This window comes from Anopheles arabiensis, chromosome 2 (genome assembly GCF_016920715.1).
Source record: "Anopheles arabiensis isolate DONGOLA chromosome 2, AaraD3, whole genome shotgun sequence".
Classification (NCBI taxonomy): Eukaryota; Metazoa; Arthropoda; class Insecta; order Diptera; family Culicidae; genus Anopheles; species Anopheles arabiensis.
In genome coordinates this window covers 12,689,666-12,714,132 of record NC_053517.1, presented here as the reverse complement: position 1 = coordinate 12,714,132, position 24,467 = coordinate 12,689,666, and the positions used below count along the sequence as shown (strand labels likewise).

The following is a 24,467-nucleotide window of genomic DNA, read 5'->3' as shown; positions in this document are numbered from 1 at the left end:
CTTTTCAGGGGACGAAATCACGTAGGGGCAATTTTTCACACGGTATGGTACGATCTATAAAGACATTCTCTATTGCTCTCGAAGAAAGGGTGTTGATTGAGGTGTGCTACGGGATACAACCGTCCGTCCGTAGAGCACCATTTTGCTTCAAGCACCCTTGAACGGGGAGATAATTGTTTGGATCCTTTGACTGCCTTTTTGTCGCAGTCATTTGTAGCTGGTGAGGGAGACCGAAGCTGTAAAACATTCTTATGCATGTGGATCAACCTTGATGGGAGCGAAAATGGTGTAATCGAATGTATAAGAAGGAAAATACTATATATAAGCAATGTAAACAACTCGCAAAAAAGAAGTCCCCTGTGCCTAATGCTGTAGAAATGAAGTAAGGAACATATTACGCACGATACACATGAAAAAGATACATAAATATGCATGACAGAGTTGTAAATAGCATACACAAAATTGAATTCATCATGCATTTTCCTCATGCATTCAATACATCTGAGTTGATTTTCATGCAAAAATTATTATCCACTTTACTGAAAAGGAAGAGTTTCTACATAAACATTGCAACCGAAGCCGAAACGCTCGATTGAATACTTTCCTTCGCCGAAACTCATAAAAAGGTTATTGGCCTCGTTCATACTTTCCCGCCACCCGGCCGGTATGAATCTTATTTTGCTTCGCATTTTTTTTATATCCACTCACCATTTTCTTCTTCACATTATCGACTGCCTCAGTGTCCCAGGGCAGTGGGCCGGATATCTTAAACCTCGTCACGCCACTCCCAGCCCATCGCAACCAATTTTTGGCGACCGGCTTTTAAGACTTCATAAAAGCGACGGTACCATCCGGTAAGCGGTTTCCGGTGTCGGACTCGGTTCTAAATTCGGCCCACACATTCTATCCGATCGGAACCGGAGGCCTCATTGAAATTCATCGAGAATCGGGCGGTATTAAATTGTCAAGCCGGCGTACCTGCCCTTTGCACATGCCGCCGACCGCACGCAGGAACGTTGGTTGCGCTATGACGGAAGCAGGTTAAGCCAGCCATCTTACCTCATCGATTCTGCCGAGGCCGATGGGTAGGTAAGTGTGTACCGGTCGCATAACTTCGGTCGGCATTTCATGCGGAACGGGGTACGAAAGAGGCTCTCCTTGCGTGCTGCGTGCAGACACTGCTGTGCGACAAGGCACAAATGAAGCAATTTGCATGCATTTTGGGACACCTTTACGGATGAGCGTGTGAGTTTGTATGTGTGTGTGTGTGTTACATTACGCACCTCCTTGCACCTTTATCGGAATGCAATAGAATCGCACATTCGTGCCAGCACAGCACAGCACCGAAAGGAGATGAAAATGTGTGCAAGAAGCCTTACGATTGTGAGATCTAATAATGAAGAAAGAGTATGAAAAACGAGCAACGATAAGCGTGAGATAACTCAATTTAATTACGCCGAAGTAGATCGCTTCTCTCCAGCACAACAAACCGATAAGGCGAGGCATAAATAAATAATTGCAGGCCCAAGTGAATGAACTTGCCGTATCTCCGTGTTTTTCAATTTGTCATCATTGATGAGGATTAGTGCGTCTACTTAAGACCTTCGCCGGCTTACCGGCCACAGCGATGAAGCATGATGATGCGATCCGTGTTTGTCGGCAGGGCTCGCACAGGGATTATACGACCGGGATTACATGCAAACCGCTCGAGAGTGCTTTTGGGGCCGTATCGGTTTTGCTAGATAATACGGTTAATAGAGTTTGAGCGTCCTACCCTAGTGGTACTAGAGGATAACTGTACAGGTAAACGGTTGTGCATGACTCGTTCCGGAAAGATCCTGTACGTGCTGTAAGATTCTGGGGGCAAATGATTCTACTGAGCAGCTTATGGAAACGCCTATTAACGGGAATAGTTTATGTGCGGCTCTGCTGGATGAAATATTTTGCTCAATCATCCGTACGGCGCACGAAGCGTGATGCGTGAGGTGATAAGAAAATAATTAAACATTGCTTCGGCCTTCGCTCTGTTCCTGCACCTGCGGGGCGAGACAAGGCGTTCTCAGTGGATTATGAACGTAGTGAAGTACTGTAACAACATAATCCAACGCTGAGTACCGGTTTCTGCCTGGCGAAGGAAAAGGAGCACTTGTGCGGATCGTTTCGTTAATGATGCTTAAATGAGATGGTAGCTGTATTACCTTCGGTTAAGATTAACTGTGGAGTGTTACAAAAAGAGCTCAGATGCTCAGTAAAAACAACAAACTGATTGGAATTGAGATAGTCGGTACATAATCGCACTGTAAACGTTAATTTAACACTGAAATCTTTTCAATTCAACGATTTTAATTAAAAACATTATAAAACGAAGCCATTTTATAATTAAAAGTTTGGGTGGTTTACTCTTTGCACAAATCATCATGCTGATGAATCATATTCCGCTCTAAATGGTTACCCAATCAACGAGATAAAAATAACTGCAGCTCCATGAATAGCCGTTGAGCTGATAAAGCATCCAAAAATAGACGACGGTACACATTTCCCAACGTAGCAGTTCCAGGGGACTAAGCATCTTTGCTGACGTTCCATCACAAAACCACCCACGACGTGACCAACGACGCTTATGTCGACCGTTGTGTTTCGTTCCACCCCATCATCGGCCATTCAATTAACCTAAAGAGACCGATTACATTGCTTCTGACACGTGCTACATATGCAGATCGAGTACGACAACTACACGCACGATCGCCGGGCGCGGGGCAATTGAACGATGCCCGCCGGGCAAGAAACTCGTTTTGTTTCAACCGCTCCAGTGCGCGAAATCGGCATTGGCTGCGTAGTGCCATCCACGGCTAGATACGTATGCTAGTTCAAATGCTTTTCATTCCCTTTTTGCAGCTTTTCAAATCTTCGTGTCAGTGATTTTATTGATGCTGAAGGTTTGCCTCACTGCTGCACGCTCCGAAAAAACCCCAAGATGCTCCCGAACCAAATCTTCCATAAAAGGGTTGTTTTATCTCTCTCTCTAGCGTTATGTCCTACCAGCGTCAGTGGTAATCGTGGCAGAACGGGAGCAGATGCTGCAATGCAGCAGGGAATTAGCATAACCCATCCGCACGGTACACTAATCGTATGTGACGCGATGCTCGAAGGGGTGTTCCAACCCCCCCCCCACGGGGCTGGGAGGATACAGCTCGATCGATTTCATGCTTGTTGGCGATTATTTCTACATTTATCTTGATCTGAGCCACGGCTCACCACCATCAACAACATCGCCGTGGCGTACGGCTGCAGTCACCCTTTCGAGAAGTCATCATTGCTTCTGACACTTTGAGAACTGGATTTTACGAGCTGCTCTCGTCCTCCTTCTTGGGGGAAAGTGTACGATTAAGAAGCTGTTTGGATGCCGCACCGAATGATTATATATGTGTGATGGTAGGGCGATAATTTGTTGGGACAGCAACAAAAAAAATGCGACAAACAGCAGTGTTGTGCTGTCGATTTACGATGCTCCATTGAGCCATGTCGGACACGGCTGTTATGTTTCCTGTGCGGGACGTGTAGTTTGTTTAGCACACACACACACACACACATATATACACACATCCGACTTCCTTACAAGACTTACAGAAAGCTTCCTTTTCTCATGGCTTTTGAGTGCAAAGCATAGCACATGTCAAGAACATTGTGTGCAAATATGTTGAGTTTGCTGTTATTGAGATGATGATAGTGGCGTGATATCTGGAACGGATTTACGCCTGATGGTATGCAAATAAGAGTGTGATGTATTTGCGAAGAAGAACATGGCATGTTTTAAGCATAATCGCTGTCTCGCCACTGCCTCTTCGTTTTATTATGGTTGCTTGAATACGTCAGATTTAGAGTATTTGAACGATATTTTCCAGATATCTTATCATACGAACAGTTCTTGACGTCAAAATTTTCCACTGTTAGCTTCGAGCGCATTCTTACCGTGACCGTCAAACCGTCATCAAACCTTACAAACCACTCCGGATCGTTTAGCTGGCCCTCTCTCCCTGGCCGGCATGCGGGAAATAGTTATGTTCGCTCTTTGTTGATTGATCGCAGGCACCACCGTTTCCGCCTTCTCCTGCTATTTCCTCAACCTGCACAAAAATGCGCATCTTCGCGATCGCGATGTGCAATTCCCCATCGCTGAGGGCCCGGGTGGCATTCGTCAAAGCAGCAAAAACTTGTTCAATTATCCCTTCGCAATTAAGGGCGCTGGCCGCACGAAGCCAACCGTGCAGGAGAGGATTCCCATCTTCCTGCGTGAAAAAGCAGCAAAAAACAAACAAACAAACAAATATCGCAACACAGCCCCTATGCCATGGGGAAGCAGATGAAGTGGTATCGGGGAATGGCATCTTCGCCTCAAGCCACCGGTCGCTCGTTGAAAGGTCTCGGTCTTTGAAGTTTATTGATTTGTGATCATTATCGTGAAGAATTCAGTGCCACCGTCTTGCCACCGTTGCCGCTTCGCTGGCCAACCCGAGCTAATTAACTAATCTGTTGAACACTTCATTATTTTCGACCCGTAGCCGTGATGCAGTTAAGCCGGTCACTTGCCGAGTGGGACAAAAAGAATGGGTACATGAGGACGCAAAAAAAAAGATCCGCCCGGCCGTTTGAGCGCCTGCAATTGCACCCGACTGGACGATGGAGATGGGGACTTTTTTTAAACTGTTGTTGTTTTGCTATCTCGTCCGGCACTTTCACGATTGGATTGGATCTTCTAGATGCAGGCAATTGCATTCGATTTATCTGTACGCCTCACAGCTGGACACAGCGCACGCTGACGGACGTTGTGGTTGGGTGCATTAAATTCCAACCACAGCCAGTGGCAGTACAGACTATACAAACAAAGCTAAATCAAACACACACACTCAATGGGTTTCAAGATCCGGCAAGAAACGGAGGCATCAGGTTCTTCGACGCCTCCGATGACCGCTGCCACTATCGGGATTGATTTCGTTTTCTGAGAAGGAAGATGATTGCGTGTGCGGCAAGCAAAGACTCCCGATTGCGTACGGCATATGTGATGCACTCGCACTCGAGTCCCTTCACAGTGGTCCTGCGGTTTGTGGTAAAGGGCAGTGCTAAGTTTTGAAGCCGGTAATTGCAAACCGGCTTCCAGCGTCATCGTTACTTTTTGTGCCATTTCAATGCATTCCTCCCGATTGTCGATTGGCTTTGCGCTCGTCCACTTGTGGGTTGCGCTTGGAAACATTGATACGTGTTAATTATTATTCTTCGTGGAGTGTGAGGCATCTACGTTGAGGATGAGGCAGTGAACGAGCGGACACAACCCGATGCCCAGCGAGTGCACCAGAGTTATGCGTTCAAATTGATCACGTTGCTGGACAATGCGACAATGAACTGGATTGGACAATTTAGCACAATCGGTTTCTTTAGGTTCAAATGTATTTAAGGAATGGTTTAGATCCGGAGTGGCTTATTATTAGTATCAATTGTTCATTTAAACACTTATTGAAAGACAACACATGTGAGATCTTTGACACGTATTCTTGGAATAGCATTTGTTTGGGAACATCATCTCACAAAAAAAAACTAGCAACTATTTGACGCCATTGCTGCGAAATTCTCCGGCAAAGCTCGGTACGTTTCCCGCATCCGGAAAAGCTGCGCCCTGTAAAAGGGTGTGAAAAATGCTGTGGGAAAGAGCTAATTATTGACATAATTAGAGCAGGCCTGGATGCCTGCACTGCATTAATGCTGCCAGGGGCCCACTCGTAGCCGACGTGAGAATGTGCCAAGGTTACATCAAAGCCGTTTACACCTTAGTTCGCTCGAGCCACCGTGCCCGCATCGAGAAGCAACAGGTCCGTCACATTCAATCGGCCAAATGCAACGGGAATCATCGTTATCCGCCGGGATCCTGGCCGCAGAATACGATTATGTATTCCGCAGGGCAACACACTCACACAAGCACAGTTTAGAGTGTATCAACCACTGCATCAATGGGTGACGCCACGAGGACAAGCATTCCCACACCGCCGGAATAGGGGGAGCAGATGAGTTCCACTGGCGGGTGTCGTCTTGTCGGTTCATGAATATTGCAAAACTGCATACGTCCGTCAGGTGCGACACTTGCAACATGCTTGCCCACAGACGCAAGGTGATGCGACAGAATGCCGTTCCTTGTTGATAGCAACGAGCGCGCTCTCTGCTCCCTGCTAATGGGGATCAAACTCCCGGAATGGTGTCCCGAACGTGTGCTAATGTTTAATAAATGAGCTGCTGCGTGGTGCAAACCGCTGAGTGGTGCAGCAGTGCGAAATGGTGCGCCGGATACATATGCAGTTTGTGGATGCGGTCTAGGCTAGCAAGTTGGATCGTTTGGAGCTATAACGAGGCATGAGCCGAGGTACGTTTACGTCCTCTATTTAAATGGGTGTGTTTGCTAGAACTGAGATTAAATGTTTCGTATCACCTGATTGGTGATGTGATGTTAAAAGATTACAGATAAACAGGAGAAGGTTCTAGCTAAAATGAACGCTGTTCAACTTCAACTGCGAATGCACTTGATACCCATTCGTCACAAAAACCATTCGGGTGGAAGGCTTTACCATGAAAATGTTGTCGCATTTGGTTATCAAATTTTGGGGGCTGGTGGGCTGCAACGTTTTGCACAAGTCCCATTTGCAAATTTAATCCTTTCGCCACGTGACTCATCATCAGATGCAGTGTATTACACAGCTCGTTTGGCAATGACCTCGGGTTACGTTGCGATACGCAATGAGCAACGGGATGTGCGCTAATTATCCGCCACATTCTGCAGTGGACGGCTCTAGGCAACCCGGACTGTACCTACCATTGATATGCCATAGCGCGGTAAGCGCTTCTCGAGAGCTCGTTAGTCCAGATTAGTGCATTTTTGTGTGTGTGTTTATGCAGTGAGGTTCATTAAAAGTGGCACTCTTGGGCACAGCCGATTATGAGCTTATTTCAAGAGTCGTTGGTTTATTAACCGTACTTGAACCATTGAATCGAATAACGATGTACAGCATCAAAACCATGGCACAGAGTGAACATTGACTGGTAAAAGCAGGAAGCGAATGAAAAGTTCACTTTGAGCGAATCAGCTGTAAAGCTTCAACACAATCCCCACACGTTAAACTTTGCTACACACATTCAACCAACACTCTTGAGAAAGGAATGTCCCTTTATCAGCATAGTTTGCACCCTATAATGAAAGGTAACTAACAGACTGCTTCAGCTGCACCTCAATGGCATAAGTTGGTCCTTTGGTGCTGCTCTGTGTGCACCTTTGCCTGGGGAAATAGTTTTCTCTAATACACGTGCAACCAAGCAAACAACGCTTTCCACCCGCTCACTACACTGTATGAGTGGGCTTGATGAAAAACTTTTCCCACCAGTATCAATTACCTTCGGGCGAAAGGTCTAACAAAAAATGGCAGTGAAAACAGTAGATCCACACTCCCTTTACCAACACACACACACACACACACACAAACCTGCTGCGTTGGACAGGGAAGAAAGGAGGAGTTTCTCGACATTGTGCATCCCTCCCAATTCGTGGTTTTGGTGGTTTGTGGCAAAGTTGAACGGTTTCCGGTTAGATCACAATCACGTTTTAACGCCGGCTGGTTGGTATGGCCAGCATTTTGGGTGCCGTAAGGCACTGAAAAGCCTTTCTTTGGTGATGCTTTCCACGTGACACGTGGTTGTTACATTAAACACAAAGGAGTCACCATTTTCAAAGTTTATTTCCTAACACCAAAAGTGTACAGGTAATCAATTTGTTTCTGATAATGGTGTATGAAGCAGTGATTCAAAGGAAAACATTCAGTAAAGATTGCTTGTGAAGATTGCAAGATAATAATGTCTTCTTGCGTGATGTGACCATTTTGTCGACAATCTGTACCGAGCTGGTTGTCAGACAACTGGAGCTGGCCTGACGAGCCTAATTGCGCACGCTACCGGTTGCGATTAAATGTGTGCTTCGCGGTCGCGTGTCAACTACGAGAGCTGGCAAAACCGAGCGGCTGCTAATTGCAATCGCTCAACAATCAGTTCCAGCTTCTCGCTCCCCCCCCCCCCCCCTGGGGCTGTGAATGGAGCAGATTGAATCAGCTGGCGATATGGATTCCGATGCGATTTCATGAGACGATTACGATTGGCAGCGGAATTATGAAGGTTTAAGTGCTGCTTACCCGCGCTCACTGAATAGCTGCACGTCCTGTTTCGTGTGCACCGTCGTCAACCTTGGGCATTGGGTTGCAGTTGTTGCCTGGCACGAGGAATTGATAACTCCATCGGAGGAAGTTTTAATTAAGACCGACATTGTTTCAACCGGGTTTATGTTGCAAGTTCATTAAGGGATTGAACACGATTGTTTCTGCGGCTAGCGATGGTTGGGAAGTGGTTGGGTTTGGCTGAGCGAACGCCGAAAGCCCGAAATGGAATGGAGCGATCGGGAGTAGCTGGGTGGAATGGTGTCGCGAACGCTGTATTGATTAGCCTTGTTGATAAATTTCTTCTTCATACTGTCGATCACACGACGACAGGTGCAATTTCTCCCACCATGGAGCTGTTAATTAATTTCATACCTATCAAAGCGAAAGATCTTATCGAAAGCGTCGCTCAAACTTTTTATGTTTGACAAATTTCTTTCAAACTCCAAATGGTCACTAAACCTGTTTTTAGGCCTGTGGTTGTTGTTTGCCCACAAATCCAGCCAAACAACAAGCATACATTTTTAATTTGCCATTCAAGACGATGGTCCTGTTTCCGTTCCCACCGCCGGGGGGGTCGTAAATTGCAACACACGCTTCCAAAACGGTAGGACCTAGGAGGACCGATAAGGACTTCCCAATAGATGCAAACACTTTGATAGTTTTGTTCAGCGAATCCATTCGCGACGAACGTCTGCTGTTGTACACGATCGGTACGAAATCGTACCGAACGATCAGCCACAATAAATCACGTTGTTTTGCTATGCTCGCGCGCGACTTACGGTGAGATCCCGTACACGAGCACAAACATTTGTTGTCTACGTTTTTATGTGACTGTGCCCTGCTCTGATTTACTGCAGCTTCCGGGGGTCGGACGTACGCAACGATCGCAGCCTCGGTAGCTGTACGGATGGCAACGGCATACGAGCATACAAATTATATCTCAATCAGCATTCGTAGTGCCTTTTTTGGAGAATCGGTACAGTACGCGGCCGTCGTAATGATGTACCGCGACAGAATTGTCTACGAGCGCGCTGCGTGCTCCGTAGTAGGTCCACAACGCGCTAGATCGTAGATATCGCTTGGCGTCTTGGGTGTAGCGCTACTCGGTAAATACCCTCCCCCCTGTTCTGCGGGGATCCAGTTCTGTGCTGTCGCTCCAGTCCAGTGATGGTTCAAAACAAAAGACACAGCACAGGGGATAGTGTCAAGGATCGCAACAAAAGGTAAACGAAGCCTACCCCAACAGAAGCCGGTGGCTAGGTGGTAGGATCAAGTTTTACCAAACCACCAAGTTCGGTACACAAGCGATCGCCAGAGATATCACATCGCCCAGTTGTCGGCCCAGTTGTTGGGACGATAAATAAACCTTCACAGTGTGGTGCGTTTGCGGTGCTTGCTGGCCCATCGTGGTGTGGCTTCGTTGCGTTGCGTACCCTTTTGCGGATTGGCTGTAGGTCCCAGCGCGGGTTGCCCATTCCTCCCCCCACTGGAAGAGTGCGTTGCTTTGGGGGCAGAGCACCCTTGTGGGACCTTGCGAAAAAGGAAGTAGTGTGGGGTGCTTCTTAAAATTAAGACGTATATAGAGCACAACCAGGGTGGAGGACCACGGACGAGTCCAGTTATCTCTGCCAGCCCGGACACGTCCAAAGATGTCCATCAGCGGGTGCGGAAAGAGCGCGTTTGGAAGATGAAATATATCCATCGACTTCTGGTGTTTGTATCGTATGGGGCTTATAATTCCGGAGGTTTTGCAAAAAAGAGGTAGCTATTACACAAACTTACAGGCACACGCAACCTAACGATGGCCCTAAGAGAGAAAGAGAACGCGCTGGTGGTGGGGCAGAGACCTGGCTTGAAATGTTAACCATCTAATTACTCCGCCCGTACACGGCTGGGCCGTGGGCTATTGCAATTTAATTAATTGTGAATAATTTCTGCAACGCTTGGGTTGGCTGTCGCCTTCGGAATTGGATCTTTCTCCTTCTATCTCTCACTGCGCAGGAAATGTAATGCCTCTAATTCCTGGGGAATTTTGTGTGCACCGTTATACCAAGTCAAAGACGGTTGCCGCCATCGGGTGGCGAGTGGCAAGGGAGGGAAAAGGCAAGCAGTTTCTTGGTATAGCGGCGAATAGTTGCTTCGGTCCTGGAAGCTACTCACTGCTATCCCCAGGGGACACCCGCCAGTAAGCCTGGAATACCATTTAGGTATGTTGTACTGCTGCTTGAGGAAGTTGACAAAGCTTGGACGGACGGACGGACGGACGGTGAGTTGGTTGGGTTCTGGTCGGACGGTCGGCAATCACGCATCAACAATATTCATGATGTAAAGCGCAACGCAACGTGGCAACGAAAATACCTTACGCTCCGATTATGCACGGTTCGTCAACTGTGGTGAAAGAATGTGCACAGACAGCATCCGTACAGTGGGCTGGAGTATTAGAAATGTGTTTGGAATTTCGGTTCGATTCGTCGTCGTCGTCGTCGTTGTCGGGATGAATGCGTTGAATGGAATCGGAAATAAGCTTAAGGAAATAAGGTGGGTAGTGGGCACAGTACAGATTTAATAATCCACATTCAAGTAGCACAATACAGTGCTGTCGTAAATAGACGGAAAGCCCCGTATTGAGCTGTGCATTTAGATGCTTTATTTGCTCGGTTTAAAAATAGGTCCTTTGTGGAGCACAACACGGACACGGCCCCACGTGTCGGAACATTGGGTTTTGCAAACGAGTTTTGTGCACGGCTCCTATTACGGCTTACTGTACACGTTTCATCATCTTTTTGACATTTTAATAATTGCACCAACGTGTTTTGGGCCGCTGACATTGACATGCTCCGGGGAACGCACAGTCGTTTATAATTGTTCAGTCAGAAGCAATTATGTGAATAGGGATGGCAAATTGTATGCATCAATCATGGGTGAATGTACCAACCGGGTAAAGCTTTTTGGTCAAATGATAAACTGTACATGGCTATTGTTGCAGCTTGCACTGTGTTTCGTGGTGCTGATGGATACAGGTTGGCCACAGTACAATTAACACAGCAAATTAGGGGTTCTGGAAGCGAGCGCATTAATTTGACATCTACATTGTTTCATCACCCCACGCCACGTCATGGGGCGTGCGCCATGACGTCATATTTGTACAGGTATTCCCCGATATACGCTGATTTATATGCGCTGACCGGAGGCACCAATCGAACAAGATATCTGTCACGGTAAAGCGTTTACGAAGCATATGAAAGTGCATCGTCAGACATCTTGAACAACAAGATGAACAGAACAAGACTCGAACCTGTCTAATTCATAGTCAAAGTAAAATGATAAACTATTGATAACTCTACCGTACAATACAAAACAGCACTTCAAGTATGTTACAAAAACAATTACACGTGTCTGATTAATCTCAGTGCTTGTGATTAACGTCACCAAAAACCGGCTCGCTTTCGCCTATGATATTTATTCATTGCTCATTACTGTGTGATGATGACGCAAATACCGTAGCGTGGAATCGCTATCGTGGTTTTACGAAGTCACCGTTCGACCCGCAGAGTATGGTACGTTTGCGTTTGGTAGCTCGCAACAAAACGCGTTAGCGAACGGCACAGCATCATTGCCTTCGTGGCGCAATCGGTTAGCGCGTTCGGCTGTTAACCGAAAGGTTGGTGGTTCGAGTCCACCCGGGGGCGGCGTAATTGCTTTTTATGTATTGAGACTAAAAATTACAACAAAAAAAAAATTCTTAGAAATTAAGCATCAGCTAAATGCCTGTAGAACACAAAAAAATACAGACTAATACAACCACGTAAAGTACAAACAGTTGGTTTATACCTTCTTTTTTCATTGAATCATAGAAAATAAAATATAAAATCATGTAAAAGAAATTTCATGTAAAATAACAATATATAGATTAATTAATTTATGGTAGGTGCAATTTATTGAATGCAAAACTGCGAGTTAGCTACGAGAACAAATCATTGTTTTATACCAAACAACGCAAACCCTTCTACAGTAAAACCACGCTGAAGGGTGTACTTATTCTTGCAATTAATTTACCAGTGCCCCAATTCCGCCTTGTTCTTTTGCCAGAACCCAAACTCAATGGTTCGGCTCTTAAATAGTTTAACAGACACAATAGCATAAAACAGAAACAAAAAATGCTTGTGGCGTTGCGTACGCTGTACGGTGGAGAGAAGAGAATCAATTTATTATTATCATGCTCAACTTACACACCACCAGACACACTAATTAGCCCGGACGGTTAAGGGCGACGGACGGCTGTGGATCTTCGAAAGTATCCCGAGGCAGAAGCGGCAGCGGCGGCGGCGGTGGCACTGGCGAGACCATCCTACGCAACATGAACTACATTCAATTTCTTAAAGCAACCCACTTTTCGTACCATTTTTCCCCATTTTCGCCTCATCTGAGTTGAGAGGAGTGAAGGGAGAGGAGATAAGAGTTTCCGACGGTGTTATCCTCCTCAGGCCGGAACTTAAATTGCATCACTTTCAATTACACTGATTAAACTTAGCCTTGTAGCAAGGATGTGTCGTAGGTTTCTTAGCAGCCAGCTGGGGACGGTGCATAGTGTGCCATGAGCCCGAAAAGGCAAGAACAAGTTTTACCGTCATCCCGGATGTTGAAGATGATCGAAGGAAAGTAGATGAGGTGATGACGGTGTTGGAAATGGATGTTTTGTTGACAGAAAAAAAAAACAAAGATTATTCAAAAAGGTTCAACATCGAATTATTCTTATCCGCTTTAAAGAGTGTTTTGTTGGCGTATTAAAAACTGCTGCAATACTGTGGGAATCGCATGCAATGTAAAGTAATTGAATATTTACCGTAGCTTAGCTCCCATTAAAACACAGGCAACAGAATTGTGGTGGTATTCAGAAGTTAATTCAACACACACAAAAAAAAAAACAAGATTAAAATTAAGAACAACATTGCCCTCCACGCCATGGTATTTCGTTTTTCATAGAAAAGATGAAATTCAAACATCGTCAGGAAACAAACATAAAGAAGTACAGCTTTCTGCTTTCTGCAGCCTCTGCACGTGTTTAGTCAGCGTATACACTTCAGGCACTTACGGTTTGCCTTGTGTGTTTGAGATGAAAACGTGATGGAAAGTTCGCTAAATTGAATGCAAAATTGTGAATGAATTGCAACACTGGTGCGATGCCGGCAATTATCGTCATGTCAACCGTCATCCGTCAGAGATTTTCAATAATGAAAGAAACACTCAATTAAGGGAAGGGAAAATAAACACTCAATTAAGGGAAAATGTTTAACGGTTTTAACATGAAAATGACTTTTCTATTTACCTTTCGCTCTCTCTCTTTCTCTCTCTCTCTCTCTCTCTCTCTCTTTATTTCTTTTTCCGTAGACTGAACAGTTCGCGTTCCTGTGGGTGCTGTTTACCGTGATCGTGCTGGGCAATTCGGCCGTCCTGGTGACGCTGATGCTGAACAGAACGCGCAAATCGCGAATGAATTTCTTCATTAAGCAGCTCGCAATTGCTGGTAAGTGTGTGGATGTACCATGTGTAATATATGAAATTATTATTGTGCTTTTTTATTATTGCTTTCACCATCAAAGAGGGAGAGAGAGAGAGATGGTTATAACACTACATAAAGTTAAAGGCTGGGGCTGGCTGTATTAATTGTATTTTTGAGTGGAATCGGAGATATTGCAAAATAATGAAACGAAAGATTACTTTATTACCGATTGGTTCGAAATGAGATTTCACGATGAGAGTGAAATGAAATGATTAATTTTCCTCTTCCACTTCAAAACTGATGATTCGTGTGTTGCAATCGTGTTTTCTCCATTGGAGAGCTGTTGTCGAAGTCATTTATTACTTCTTTTTTTGAGAGAGTCCAAGAGTCGTTTATTGCATTTTTATGTATCTTTGTATCAAGAAGGAAAGTTGATAAATATGAGAAGAACTTTGTAAAACAAAAGCTCAAAAACATTCCATTCACTATAGCACCGTAGTCGAATCTTGTTCTTCGTAAAGGGATTACACCAGGATTTCCTGGTAGATTTGTTCGCCAAAATTTTTAAAGGCTTTCCGGATAAGCTTCCGCTCTTTGTCTGATGTCCCGCCAGCATCATAATCCATTTACAGCGCCTTTCCTAATCATGGGACACAAATTTCCTCCCATTTTGTGACTTTTTTGGATTACCCGATAGATAGCGCACAGTCACATACACAGCAGTGAGCTTTAAATCGTACCAGAGGGCAACAAACTGGTGCTCTGGCAAGTGCACTAAAGTAGCGACTCGTAACCACTCACTTCGCTTCCAGTGAGCGGACCGACGGACGGATGTTTCGGTTTTAGTACTGTTTTGTGTTCGATTCGGATTCTCACCCGGAGATTCGAATTTGGAAAGTTTGTCCCATAAAACAGTGACCCATCGCCCTCGGCGGGTGTGTGTGTGGGGTTTTTTTCTCGATGCGATGGATTCATACCGGCGCCCAGTTGGGAGGAAAATATGATGCCAGTCAAAATTCAACCAACCCGCGCTACTTTAATGCGATTTGATGTGGGTGATTTGATGCAGCACGAAATCACCAGCCCCACCCCACACACACACAGCAGCAGCTTCCGGCAGCAGCTAGCAAGATGGAAGGATGGGGCAGAAAACGAGGTCAAACTTTTGTCATTCTACAAGTTGAATCATCCTTCACGTTATGTGTCTTTGCGGACCGCGATCGTCGTTTCAAGTTGTTGCACCCACCCATCATCTGTTCCCTTCTCTCTCTCTCTATCAGTGTATTTGTCTGTTTTTCACCGAAAAATGCGTCATAAAACGCTTGGTTGAGGGAAAAAACACACACACCCACAAACGAACGCATCGAGAGACAATCATCAATCCCGTAAACACCCAGAATCCCGTTCCAGCTGAACACGAGGACGAGGACAACGATGATGAATATAAATTATGTGTTTTTGTGTGAGTGCGCGCACGCCCTTGTTCGGTAGATGCAAACACGGGAGCTCATCCTCGCTGCGTAAAGCGCAGCGCAACCTTTTCTTACGCGAGACCCTGTATAGCACCAACACCGAGCGTACTGTTGTTGTTTGTTCGCGTTCGCTTCACTTAATGTGTCCTTATGCTGGGCGAGCTGTGTTTGCTTGCGAATCTATGCAAAACGAGCTTTTTCTCCGATCCGACACACAACAATACACGGAAATGGCATTTTCCCCCATTCTCGCACCGCACCCCGGTCGAAGAAGCAAGGGAAAAGCAAACACACGGGAGTTGTGTTTGATTTTGTAACGCACAAGAAAACGGTGCCAATGATCAAAGGATGTGGATAAAAGTGTCACAACGAACGGCAAGGACAACATCGCGAACAGCGCGGTACAAATTGTGTTGTGCCCTGTGTTTTAAGTGTCCATTTGGTGGGGGGGTGCTGTGGGACAGCAGGTTCATAAGAATTAGGATCGATTTTCCATCTTCCGAGGGCGAAAAGGAATTGCTCTCTTCTGCTGCTCCCTTCTGCTGTGCCGTGTGGTGAAGTGGCCTCGTTTATTAATTCGACGAGCTAACGAGCAGCATGGTGTTCCATTTTTTGTACACAAACAGTACATAATTACAGCTAATCTTGCGCTAATGGAAATATGAGATGGCTATTAAAAGAAGGGAAGGAAAAAAGGGAATGTGGAATCCTTTCGGAATGCATCACGTTTATTGATCGCTTTTTGCTGTGCATTGGAGTTCATTAAAAGCCCTAATGCCGTAATGAGTTTTGTCACCGCCGACGCTCCTTCATTGCTGTCCTTGAGGATACTCTTTACAATCGTACATTTATGGGTCATGTTTAATCAGTCTAATGATGGGTAAGTGATGTCACGAAAATGATGCCATCGATTACTGTAATTACATTTGAACGATGGACAAATTCCCAGAGACTACGCCGGACACTTTTGATCTTTGACTGGCTCAAAGAAAAAGGGAACGAAAAATAGAACTTTTAATCACTTTTCTTGCTTTTCTTGAAAGGTCTCCTCTATCTTTCATTCAGTTAAGAGTGTTCCCTAAATTCTCCCATTTTTCTTCATTTTCTTTCTCACGACAATAACGCACAATCCATTCCAGTCCATCACACTTTTAATCTACTTTCGATCGCTTTCTTCGTCCCATTGATGCTTTGGGGCTCAACTTTGTTTACCAACTTCAAGGCACAACGGCTCCATTGGAATTACATTGGTCCTTTTTGTCATCGATCACAGTAAAAAAACGGTGTAAACCCGAAGAACATTTAGTGCTCCGTTTTCCTATCTCTCTCGCTTCCGGTGGTAAAAGTAATGCCCGTTCTCTCCGGGTCATGTTCTTCTGGTTCATGAGTGCTCATAAATTGTGAGTAGATTTATGGTGTGACCTCTCCACCCCCCACTGTCCGGCTTTTGGGCCCCATTGCTCTAGCATTTATCGCGATCTGTGCACGCTGGCACCAGAAAAGCAAGCGAATTTATAGGGCGGGCCAACTTCCGCGTACCGAGCGAAGTAATTGCGCTTTACCCGCGACGCAGAGAGGTTGAACGTAGGAAACAGCAGCCGATGGGTGAACGGTAATAGTTTCAGCGGGGAAAAAGCCACTTCCTTACGAGCAATGAACTACTTTTATGAGTCTATTTTCGGTGTCCCAGTGTGGTTGGGGTTTCGAGGTTTTAGTGTTGATCGTCGGTTCAGTTAAGAAGTAATAAAACTTGGAACCAACATTTGGCCAAACATTAGACGCTGTTTTTATATAATTTGAAGAGCAAAACTACATCTCCTGCAGACATTTAAATGTACCACATTGTAACTGTTATTCAATAAAGGAGCTTTTTTCTAACCCCTCCCTCCGCCTCTCTGTCCCCAGATCTCTGCGTAGGACTGCTGAACGTGCTGACGGACATCATCTGGCGCATCACGGTGGTGTGGCGGGCGGGCAATGCCGCCTGTAAAGCGATCCGCTTCGTCCAGGTCTGCGTTACGTACGCGTCCACGTACGTGCTGGTCGCGCTCAGCATCGACCGGTACGATGCCATAACGCATCCGATGAACTTTTCCGGCTGCTGTAAGTATTCCGTATTCCGGCAATGGCACTGAAATCCAACCACAGCTATTTGTTTGTTTATTCTTTTCTTCCAGGGAGTCGTGCACGGAAGCTGGTGGCCGCGGCGTGGAGTTTCAGCATACTTTTCTCCCTGCCGATAACGTACTTCTACGAGGAGCGGCTAATACAGGGTGGGTTGTGAGAGGCCAGTCATAGGGTTTGATTACTCACAAAGTTTTGTTTCCGTTTCCGGTAGGCAAAATGCAGTGCTGGATCGATCTGGTCGAGGCATGGCGATGGCAGCTCTACATGTGCTGGGTGTCGGGTTCGCTGTTCGTCGTACCGGCGCTGATCATTTCCGCCTGCTACGCCGTCATCGTGCGCACGATCTGGGCAAAGGGTACCATCCTCGGTCCAATCGGTGAGGTTTTTCTGCTCTTACTTTTCTATTTTGCATTGTATGCTGTAGCACTAACCATTTTTACAACATTTTCGATTATAGACCGCACGCACAACGGTATGGCAGATCTGGCGACGAGGCGGGCCAGCTCGCGCGGCATCATACCCCGCGCCAAGGTGAAGACGGTCAAGATGACGATCGTGATCGTGATCGTGTTCGTGCTCTGCTGGTCACCGTACATCATCTTCGATCTGCTGCAGGTGTTTGGGCAGATACCGGCAACGCAAACGAACGTTGCGATTGCCACCTTCATCCAAAGTCTTGCCCCGCTCAACTCGGCCGCCAACCCGCTCATCTACTGTCTCTTCTCCACGCAGGTGTGCCGTATGATCAAGTGAGTGAGGAGTGGGCAATTTTGCTATTTGCGTGTCGAGTGCGTGCTGATGTCGAGTTTGTGAGTTCAATAATTAGCCGAAACAGTCGTAATTAATTTCATTGCACAAAAAAAGAAGAAAAAACCCTTTCTCACTGCATCACCGCGCGCATTCCAGCGCCATAAATCGTCGGTAATATTTACCGCCACTCGAAGCAAAGAGCGCGCTGTCCAATCAAAGTAAGCGCAGAGGCGGATACCGAAACCCCCAGTCAAATCTTAAACTCCCCCCCCCCTCGTTCTGCCATTTAAAAGAGTGGCAATGTGTTTTCAATTTTACACACCGTCCAGATGCAGCCAGCAGCAGGCCATGGAATGCGAAACGTCAAAACCACTAAAAATTGATCCATTACGCTCGCAGCCGGGAGGGCCCGGGCGAACGGGCGAACTGATCGGATTATACCGTCTGGCAGGTGCTTATACTTTACGAGCGTCATAATTTCGCTCGCCTGGCAAAACGCGCCTGGCTTTATTGATTTGCGAGACCGGTCGTAAATTTACAATCGTTTCGCAACGCTCCGCCGGTTCGCCGGTTAACGGGTTTAACTTTCCGACAGACGTCATCTGCCGCCGGTGCGCGGTTGCGAACGTCACAAAGGCGCACACAAACTTTTCACGCCCCTTGGGGAAGGATGTTAAGGCAGAGGGACAAATTAAATGTACCATTCGGTTCGCTTTATCGTTCACTTATTTAATGAATTCTCTTGTTTCTCTTCCTCTCTCTGCCCGTTTGTCTTTTGTAGGCGGCTGCCACCGTTCCGCTGGCTGTGGTCGACCAAGTGGTGCTGCAAACCGCACGATTCCGGCACGCTCCCGCTCGGCAATGGGACGACGGTGAACGGGACGGCACACGGCCGGTTCCACAACCACAACAGCAGTGACTCGATGCGAACGCTCACCACATCGCTGACCGTGTCCCGCCGGTCCTGTCTGCGGCCGGCCCGGGTCGTCATCGTGGAGCGCCCGAAAACCGAACTCGCCATGTCGGAGGTGTAGAGGGAAGGGTGCGCAAAAAGTACTTACTGCAAACGAGCTGACACCAACAACCACCAGCTACAGGAAGTGCAGGAACGCATCCTGTGCAAAAGGAACGGGGGTAGATGTTGGGGAAGGGATCGCGAATAGAAATAAAACTTGAAGAATGGATGTAAGAGAACTCGCGGAACAAAAGAACACGCACCGAGTAGTTCGCTGTAATGTTGCACTAAACTAAAACAAAAGCACTAATCTCCTCCGTCAAGAATCATTTCCGTTTCAACTTCCTTTCCGGTTAACCGTTCGCGCATTGGAATAAGCGTGTTGTGCCGTTAACAACCTCAATCTCTCAGTTCATTTACTTCCTCCCTCCCCCCCAGCAAAGTGCGTGTGATGTATATGTTTCTTGGCAGTGCAGTGCACCCCGCTGATCCCACCGAAGCGAAAAAGGCAGAAGAACGCAAGAGCGTCAAGAAAAAGGAATCGAAACGTTTGTTTTAATCTCAGCAGGCGGTTTAAAAAGGGAGCAACAGCAACAGCAAAACCGTCACACGAATTGCATATCTTTAGGCGTTCGACGCAAAGAGGATTGCATACATTCAGGCTGGGAAGATCCATCGAACCCAAAACAGTTCGTCTCGACTTCATTAGTGACTTATTTGCCGGGGAAACAGAGCCAGTGCCGTTTGCACTGGTCAGTACGGCACAATGATGGCTGGTGGCACCATGTGCTAAGTGGTTCCTTAAGTACGCGACCCATCTCATTCGCCGGCCGGCCAAGTCCGGAAAGCCGAGACAAATGAAACGATTAGACACAACAGCCATGCTAGCTGCCCAAAAAGGACCTGCGGGGTTGTGCGGTTGTCACTTTGGGCAAGATACCCAGCGCGAGCAATCCGTCTCAGCATGAGGTAGGCTCTATTTGGAAGACAAAACCAAGGGAGGAAAAAAAACGAGGAAGATTTATGGTACGCCTATTATCGTAAAAGTACGTCCGTGTGCGTGCGTGTCTGTGTGTCTGAGTGTGTGTGTGTGTGTTTGTTTTTGTGGGTGAATGAATGTTATGTAAATGTTGTCTCCAAACCCTTCCACCCAAAATCCACCTTCCCTTACGGATCCTTCCGTTTAGTGTGTGTGTTTCCGGCGATTAGAGGAGCGGAAGGCGAAGGAAGCGAACCAAACAAGCAAGCAGGATGCGATATGAAATCTCTTGCCTAGAAAGATAAAGTAAAGACGATAGCAGACGAAGGCCCAGGCATGAATAAAACGATGGCAAAAGGTCGCGTGGGCGTACTGGGCGTTTTGTTGGCTCGTCGTCAATCGGGAAAAGTGAAATTGTAGGCTGGAAAAATAGCCCCCGTCAAAACAAAGCAGCAGCCAGCGTAAAGCGAGAATGTGGAATGGTGCGCATGGATTAGGGTCGCGTTGCATGTACAAAGAGGTTTCAACTATCGTTCCACAAAAGAAAGCTACACAAAAATCATCCAAAGCCACATACAGAAGAACCACAGCACAGCAAGTACTCCAATTCCCAAAAACCGGTCGTCCACCCAGAAATGCCGTTTTGTGGAGTTGAACAAAACAAAGCTATGTATATTGAGGCAAGTAAAAATGTAAAACCAAAACCACGATTTGCAAATATTTACGAGAAATGGCCCCACAAGTCACCGGAGCCCTGAGAAAAGCCCAGCCCCATGCATGCATGGATCGTTTTTCATGCCCCCGTGCGGAATCTGGCAGCTTTGGCAGATCATATGCTCTTCGGGGCACTTCGGGGTTTTCGAGGCAGGAGGGAAATGTAGATGTGTCGACCGTAGGTTTGGGTTTTTGGGGCGCTGACGATGGCAGCCGATGCTGTGTAAGCATCGAAGTCTCGCCCCCCCGATGAATCGCGGATATCAATCAGAGGGCGGTGGAGCGAACGAGTTCATCGAACTACGGTTGCGGTAGCATCGGAAACAAACCCCCCCCCAGAAAAGGATAGGCTCAAATTTCGTATCCTCGAGAGGGACGGCGGGCAAAACTGAGGCGGGGAATGATGAGTATTTGCATTAAGATAATGCGAAGAAGGGTAATCCCAAGAATGATGTTTGCGATGCGTTGAAAGAAAGTATAAATAGATGAGCGAGATTTAGGACGCGTGGGAAGGAAAGAACAATCCCTGCCCGTATCGGATGTTGATGCTTCGCGCTGAAGGAGCAACCCTGTCAAACCCCCGGATTAGCATGTAAGCCAGTGATGTAGTGGTAACTATTATTTCCTTTAATAAATGTACCGAGAAGCTTGGCCGTTTACGTTCGCCTGTACGATTATTTGGTATATATTTTCGCAGAACATGCATTTGTGTGTAATAAGCTTTTTTTTGGTAAAAGATTTATTGTACGTGTTTGTATATGTATATATTTATATCATCAACAGGTATACAAGAATGTTGGTTATTACAATTGTGCAAATTGTGGGGCTTCGCGCTGGTTGAGGTTGAGTTGTGAAGCGTTCAACCAATTCACTGTGTTTGCTGTACAAAAGCATATATGTAGTTATTAAAACACCTTCAGTCATATTGAAAACGGAGAGCGTGGTAAAGACAACGTAATGTTAACTGGCTGGGGGTAACAGTGTATAGACATTTTAAAAGACCTCTTAACATGTAGCTTAAACGAGTCGGAAAACTGTAATCTGTTATCTAACGGTCAGTGTCGCTGTCGCTCGGGACAAAATGCTTGAGTAGAAAATGAGCTTAAAGGGGTTGTACCTTGTACCACTACAATCATACTCACTGCTGGAGCTGATACTGTCATCTACTCTTATCAAGTACACACCTTAACCTACAACGTTAAAGGTGAGCACTGCTGCATTAGGTTCATTCTCCTACCTTCCTCATTAGACTTGAATGACGGTCATGTACATGTACGTTTCTTTGTGAAACTTAACCCTTGCATGCCAACCGTTCGACTCGTGCCGACTTGTATGTAGACTGTATTGTGTTGGTTTCATACAAATGCAAACACAAAAGCGCTGGTTTCAGCTGTGGCACAATGTCGCTTATAAATACTATACGATTCATTTTCATTCCTATCACTAGCAACTCTCTTTTGCGATGTACTAAAAATCTAATCCAATCGTTTGCCTTCATCTTCCACTGTGTGTGTATGTGTGTACTTTCCTTTCTGCTTATACTTTTACGAAATCTGAATGCTTCTTCACATTGCTTCAACTAATATATACCTCTAGAGAGCGCAAATTAGACCTTTTTTGCCTTGGAGACCTCGGTCAAGACTGCCTATTCTATAAAGCTAGTTCAAAGCACATCGATTGATTTAAACCATTAACGCGTTCTTAAACTCCCTACTGGCATCAGACTCGTTTTATTTCTTTGTTCATGGGCATTGAAAGGTTTTATAATAATAAAAACAAACACCAATCTTGCCACGCTCGATCCTAAAAAGATATACAAAATTACACCTTATCTTCCCATCTGTGCTGCTGATCTCACCGAGATTGGATGCTTCGAAGGACTCTGTGCGAACCAGGAGGCACCCTCTATTTTGCTACAAAAGAAAGGACAAACATGTGTTTGGAGAGCGTTATACACATAACCGTACACAGATTGCACACTTCTGTGCCCGTGTCCGCCTAAAGCTATGCAATGTACAAAGCAAATGTTCTCTTTCAGTGCCATTCCTTACAGCTTTTTTATCTCTTTTGAATAGTGTTTAGTTTTCCCGTTGGGTAGAACCTATGGATTTGGAGTTGGTATTCGTTGCTTTGCACCTTTGCTTTGCTCCAATTCTCTCGGCTTTAACGTATTGTGCTGAAACCGTACTCTCGTACGCTGCAATTTGTTCGTTGTTTTTTGACCCGTTTGGGGCGCAATGTTCTCGTGGTTAGCTTTTGTTTGCTGTATCTCCTGACATCCTGACTAGACAAAACACTGAATGGGAAAACCCCACCACACACACACACCCACAGGCACCCAATCCACCGAAAATGGATGCCGGTTCAATGGGTTGAGAGATCCTTTCGTAAAACTCACGCCACGGACCGTCTGGCCGTCGTGTCGCAAGGTTTGTCGCTTCAAGCAAGTCGCTGGTGGAGAGCGGTCTTGTGCACGAGGAATATCTTGCCGTCGGTGTCGAGGTAGACCTGCGTGGCACCGGGCATTGGCCCGCTGGCGACCAGCCCGCTCCCCACCATCCCTCGCTACACGAGCAGCCGCCCTGCGGCCGCACCGTTGGTGCCGCGCGTCGAAATCGTTGCGGTCGAGCGGCGCGTCGACACGGTCAGCGAGGTGGTGAGCGTTCGCATCGAGCTGCTGCTGCTGTGCTGGTTGCGCAGGTTGCGCGTCCCGTTCGAGATCGTACCGCAGCGGCCCCGATCCGCGCGGTCCTCCTCGCTGGCGCAGCACAGCGGTGACGACAGTAGCCATCGGAATGGTGGAAGTCTTCTACAAAGCAGGAGATGGATAAAAAGGGCACTCATTAGATTCGATAGTGAGAACAACATTTGGGGAGCTGCCAGCTTACTTCAGTGTGCGCACAAAGTGCGTGGAAAAGAGACAGTAGATGAGCGGGTTGGCGGCCGAGTTGAGCGGGGCCAGACTTTGGATGAAGGTGGCGATCGCGATGTTGGTTTGCGTTTTCGGGATTTGCTCGAACACCTGCAGCAGATCGAACACGATGTACGGTGACCAGCAGAGCACGAACACGATCACGATCACGATCGTCATCTTGACCGTCTTCACCTTGGCGCGGGGTATGATGCCGCGCGAGCTGGCCCGTCGGCTTGCCAGCTCGGCACAGCCCCCGTTGCGCAACGGTCGATCTGTAGGAAAGAAAAGGAAAAAAACGGTTAGTAAATTTAACTTCAAGGCAATTCACATTCGAGTACTCCATTAATATTTCAAACATAGAACATTCAGACAAAAAAGAGGCGCTTGAAACTAAGCAGCGCCTTAGAAGCGCCTAAAGATATGCAAAATATCGTTGTTTGTATTATTTGACGATATGCGTACTACTACTAAAAGCCTAAATGTATGCAATATTATTGTTTTCTCTCTGTTAATGCTATTCTAACAGGAAGTGCTTCAAAATAGCGTTGAATATAACTTAAAACCTATGAGAAAAGTAAAAAACGTGTCCAATAAGCGAACCATAAGCTCGCAGACGATGGAATGTATTCCTATTACATTAGGGGTAGACTCTCAATTTTGTTGTTTTTCAACGGCGGTTCAAATATGATTAAAATGTAAAACAAACTACAGAATAAAAAATCATAACAGGCATATCTTCGCCAAAAATTGTACCGAGCGCAACGGACGAGCGTCGCGTGCATAAAAAGGGAAGTCCGAAAATTCGATTCACAGCAT

The 24,467-nt window shown here is 46.3% G+C and overlaps 2 protein-coding genes and 1 non-coding gene across 10 annotated transcripts in view; 2 read left to right on the top strand and 1 right to left on the bottom strand.

Moving 5' to 3' along the window:
- Positions 1-21,396, top strand: part of LOC120907155 (cardioacceleratory peptide receptor-like) — a 50,228-nt gene extending 28,832 nt beyond the window's left edge. For 5 of the 6 annotated variants that reach the window (XM_040319049.1, XM_040319050.1, XM_040319048.1 and 2 more), the window contains 5 exons: positions 13,629-13,764; positions 17,118-17,315; positions 17,390-17,485; positions 17,551-18,088; positions 18,871-21,396. In XM_040319049.1, coding sequence (XP_040174983.1) covers positions 13,629-13,764; positions 17,118-17,315; positions 17,390-17,485; positions 17,551-18,088; positions 18,871-19,123 — 1,221 coding nt within the window. In that variant the 3' untranslated portion in view covers positions 19,124-21,396. The remainder of the gene's footprint in view (positions 1-13,628; positions 13,765-17,117; positions 17,316-17,389; positions 17,486-17,550; positions 18,089-18,870) is intronic. The other variant, XM_040319047.1, reaches the window with a different exon arrangement.
- On the top strand, positions 11,856-11,929 carry Trnan-guu. Its single transcript has one exon. It is a non-coding gene; the product is annotated as a tRNA-Asn (tRNA).
- A 38-nt stretch (positions 21,397-21,434) lies between the features above and the next one.
- Positions 21,435-24,467, bottom strand: part of LOC120907222 (cardioacceleratory peptide receptor-like) — a 49,710-nt gene continuing 46,677 nt past the window's right edge. For all 3 annotated transcript variants that reach the window (XM_040319052.1, XM_040319054.1, XM_040319053.1), the window contains 2 exons: positions 23,626-23,923; positions 21,435-23,546 (listed from right to left, as the gene is read on the bottom strand). In XM_040319052.1, coding sequence (XP_040174986.1) covers positions 23,303-23,546; positions 23,626-23,923 — 542 coding nt within the window. In that variant the 3' untranslated portion in view covers positions 21,435-23,302. The remainder of the gene's footprint in view (positions 23,547-23,625; positions 23,924-24,467) is intronic.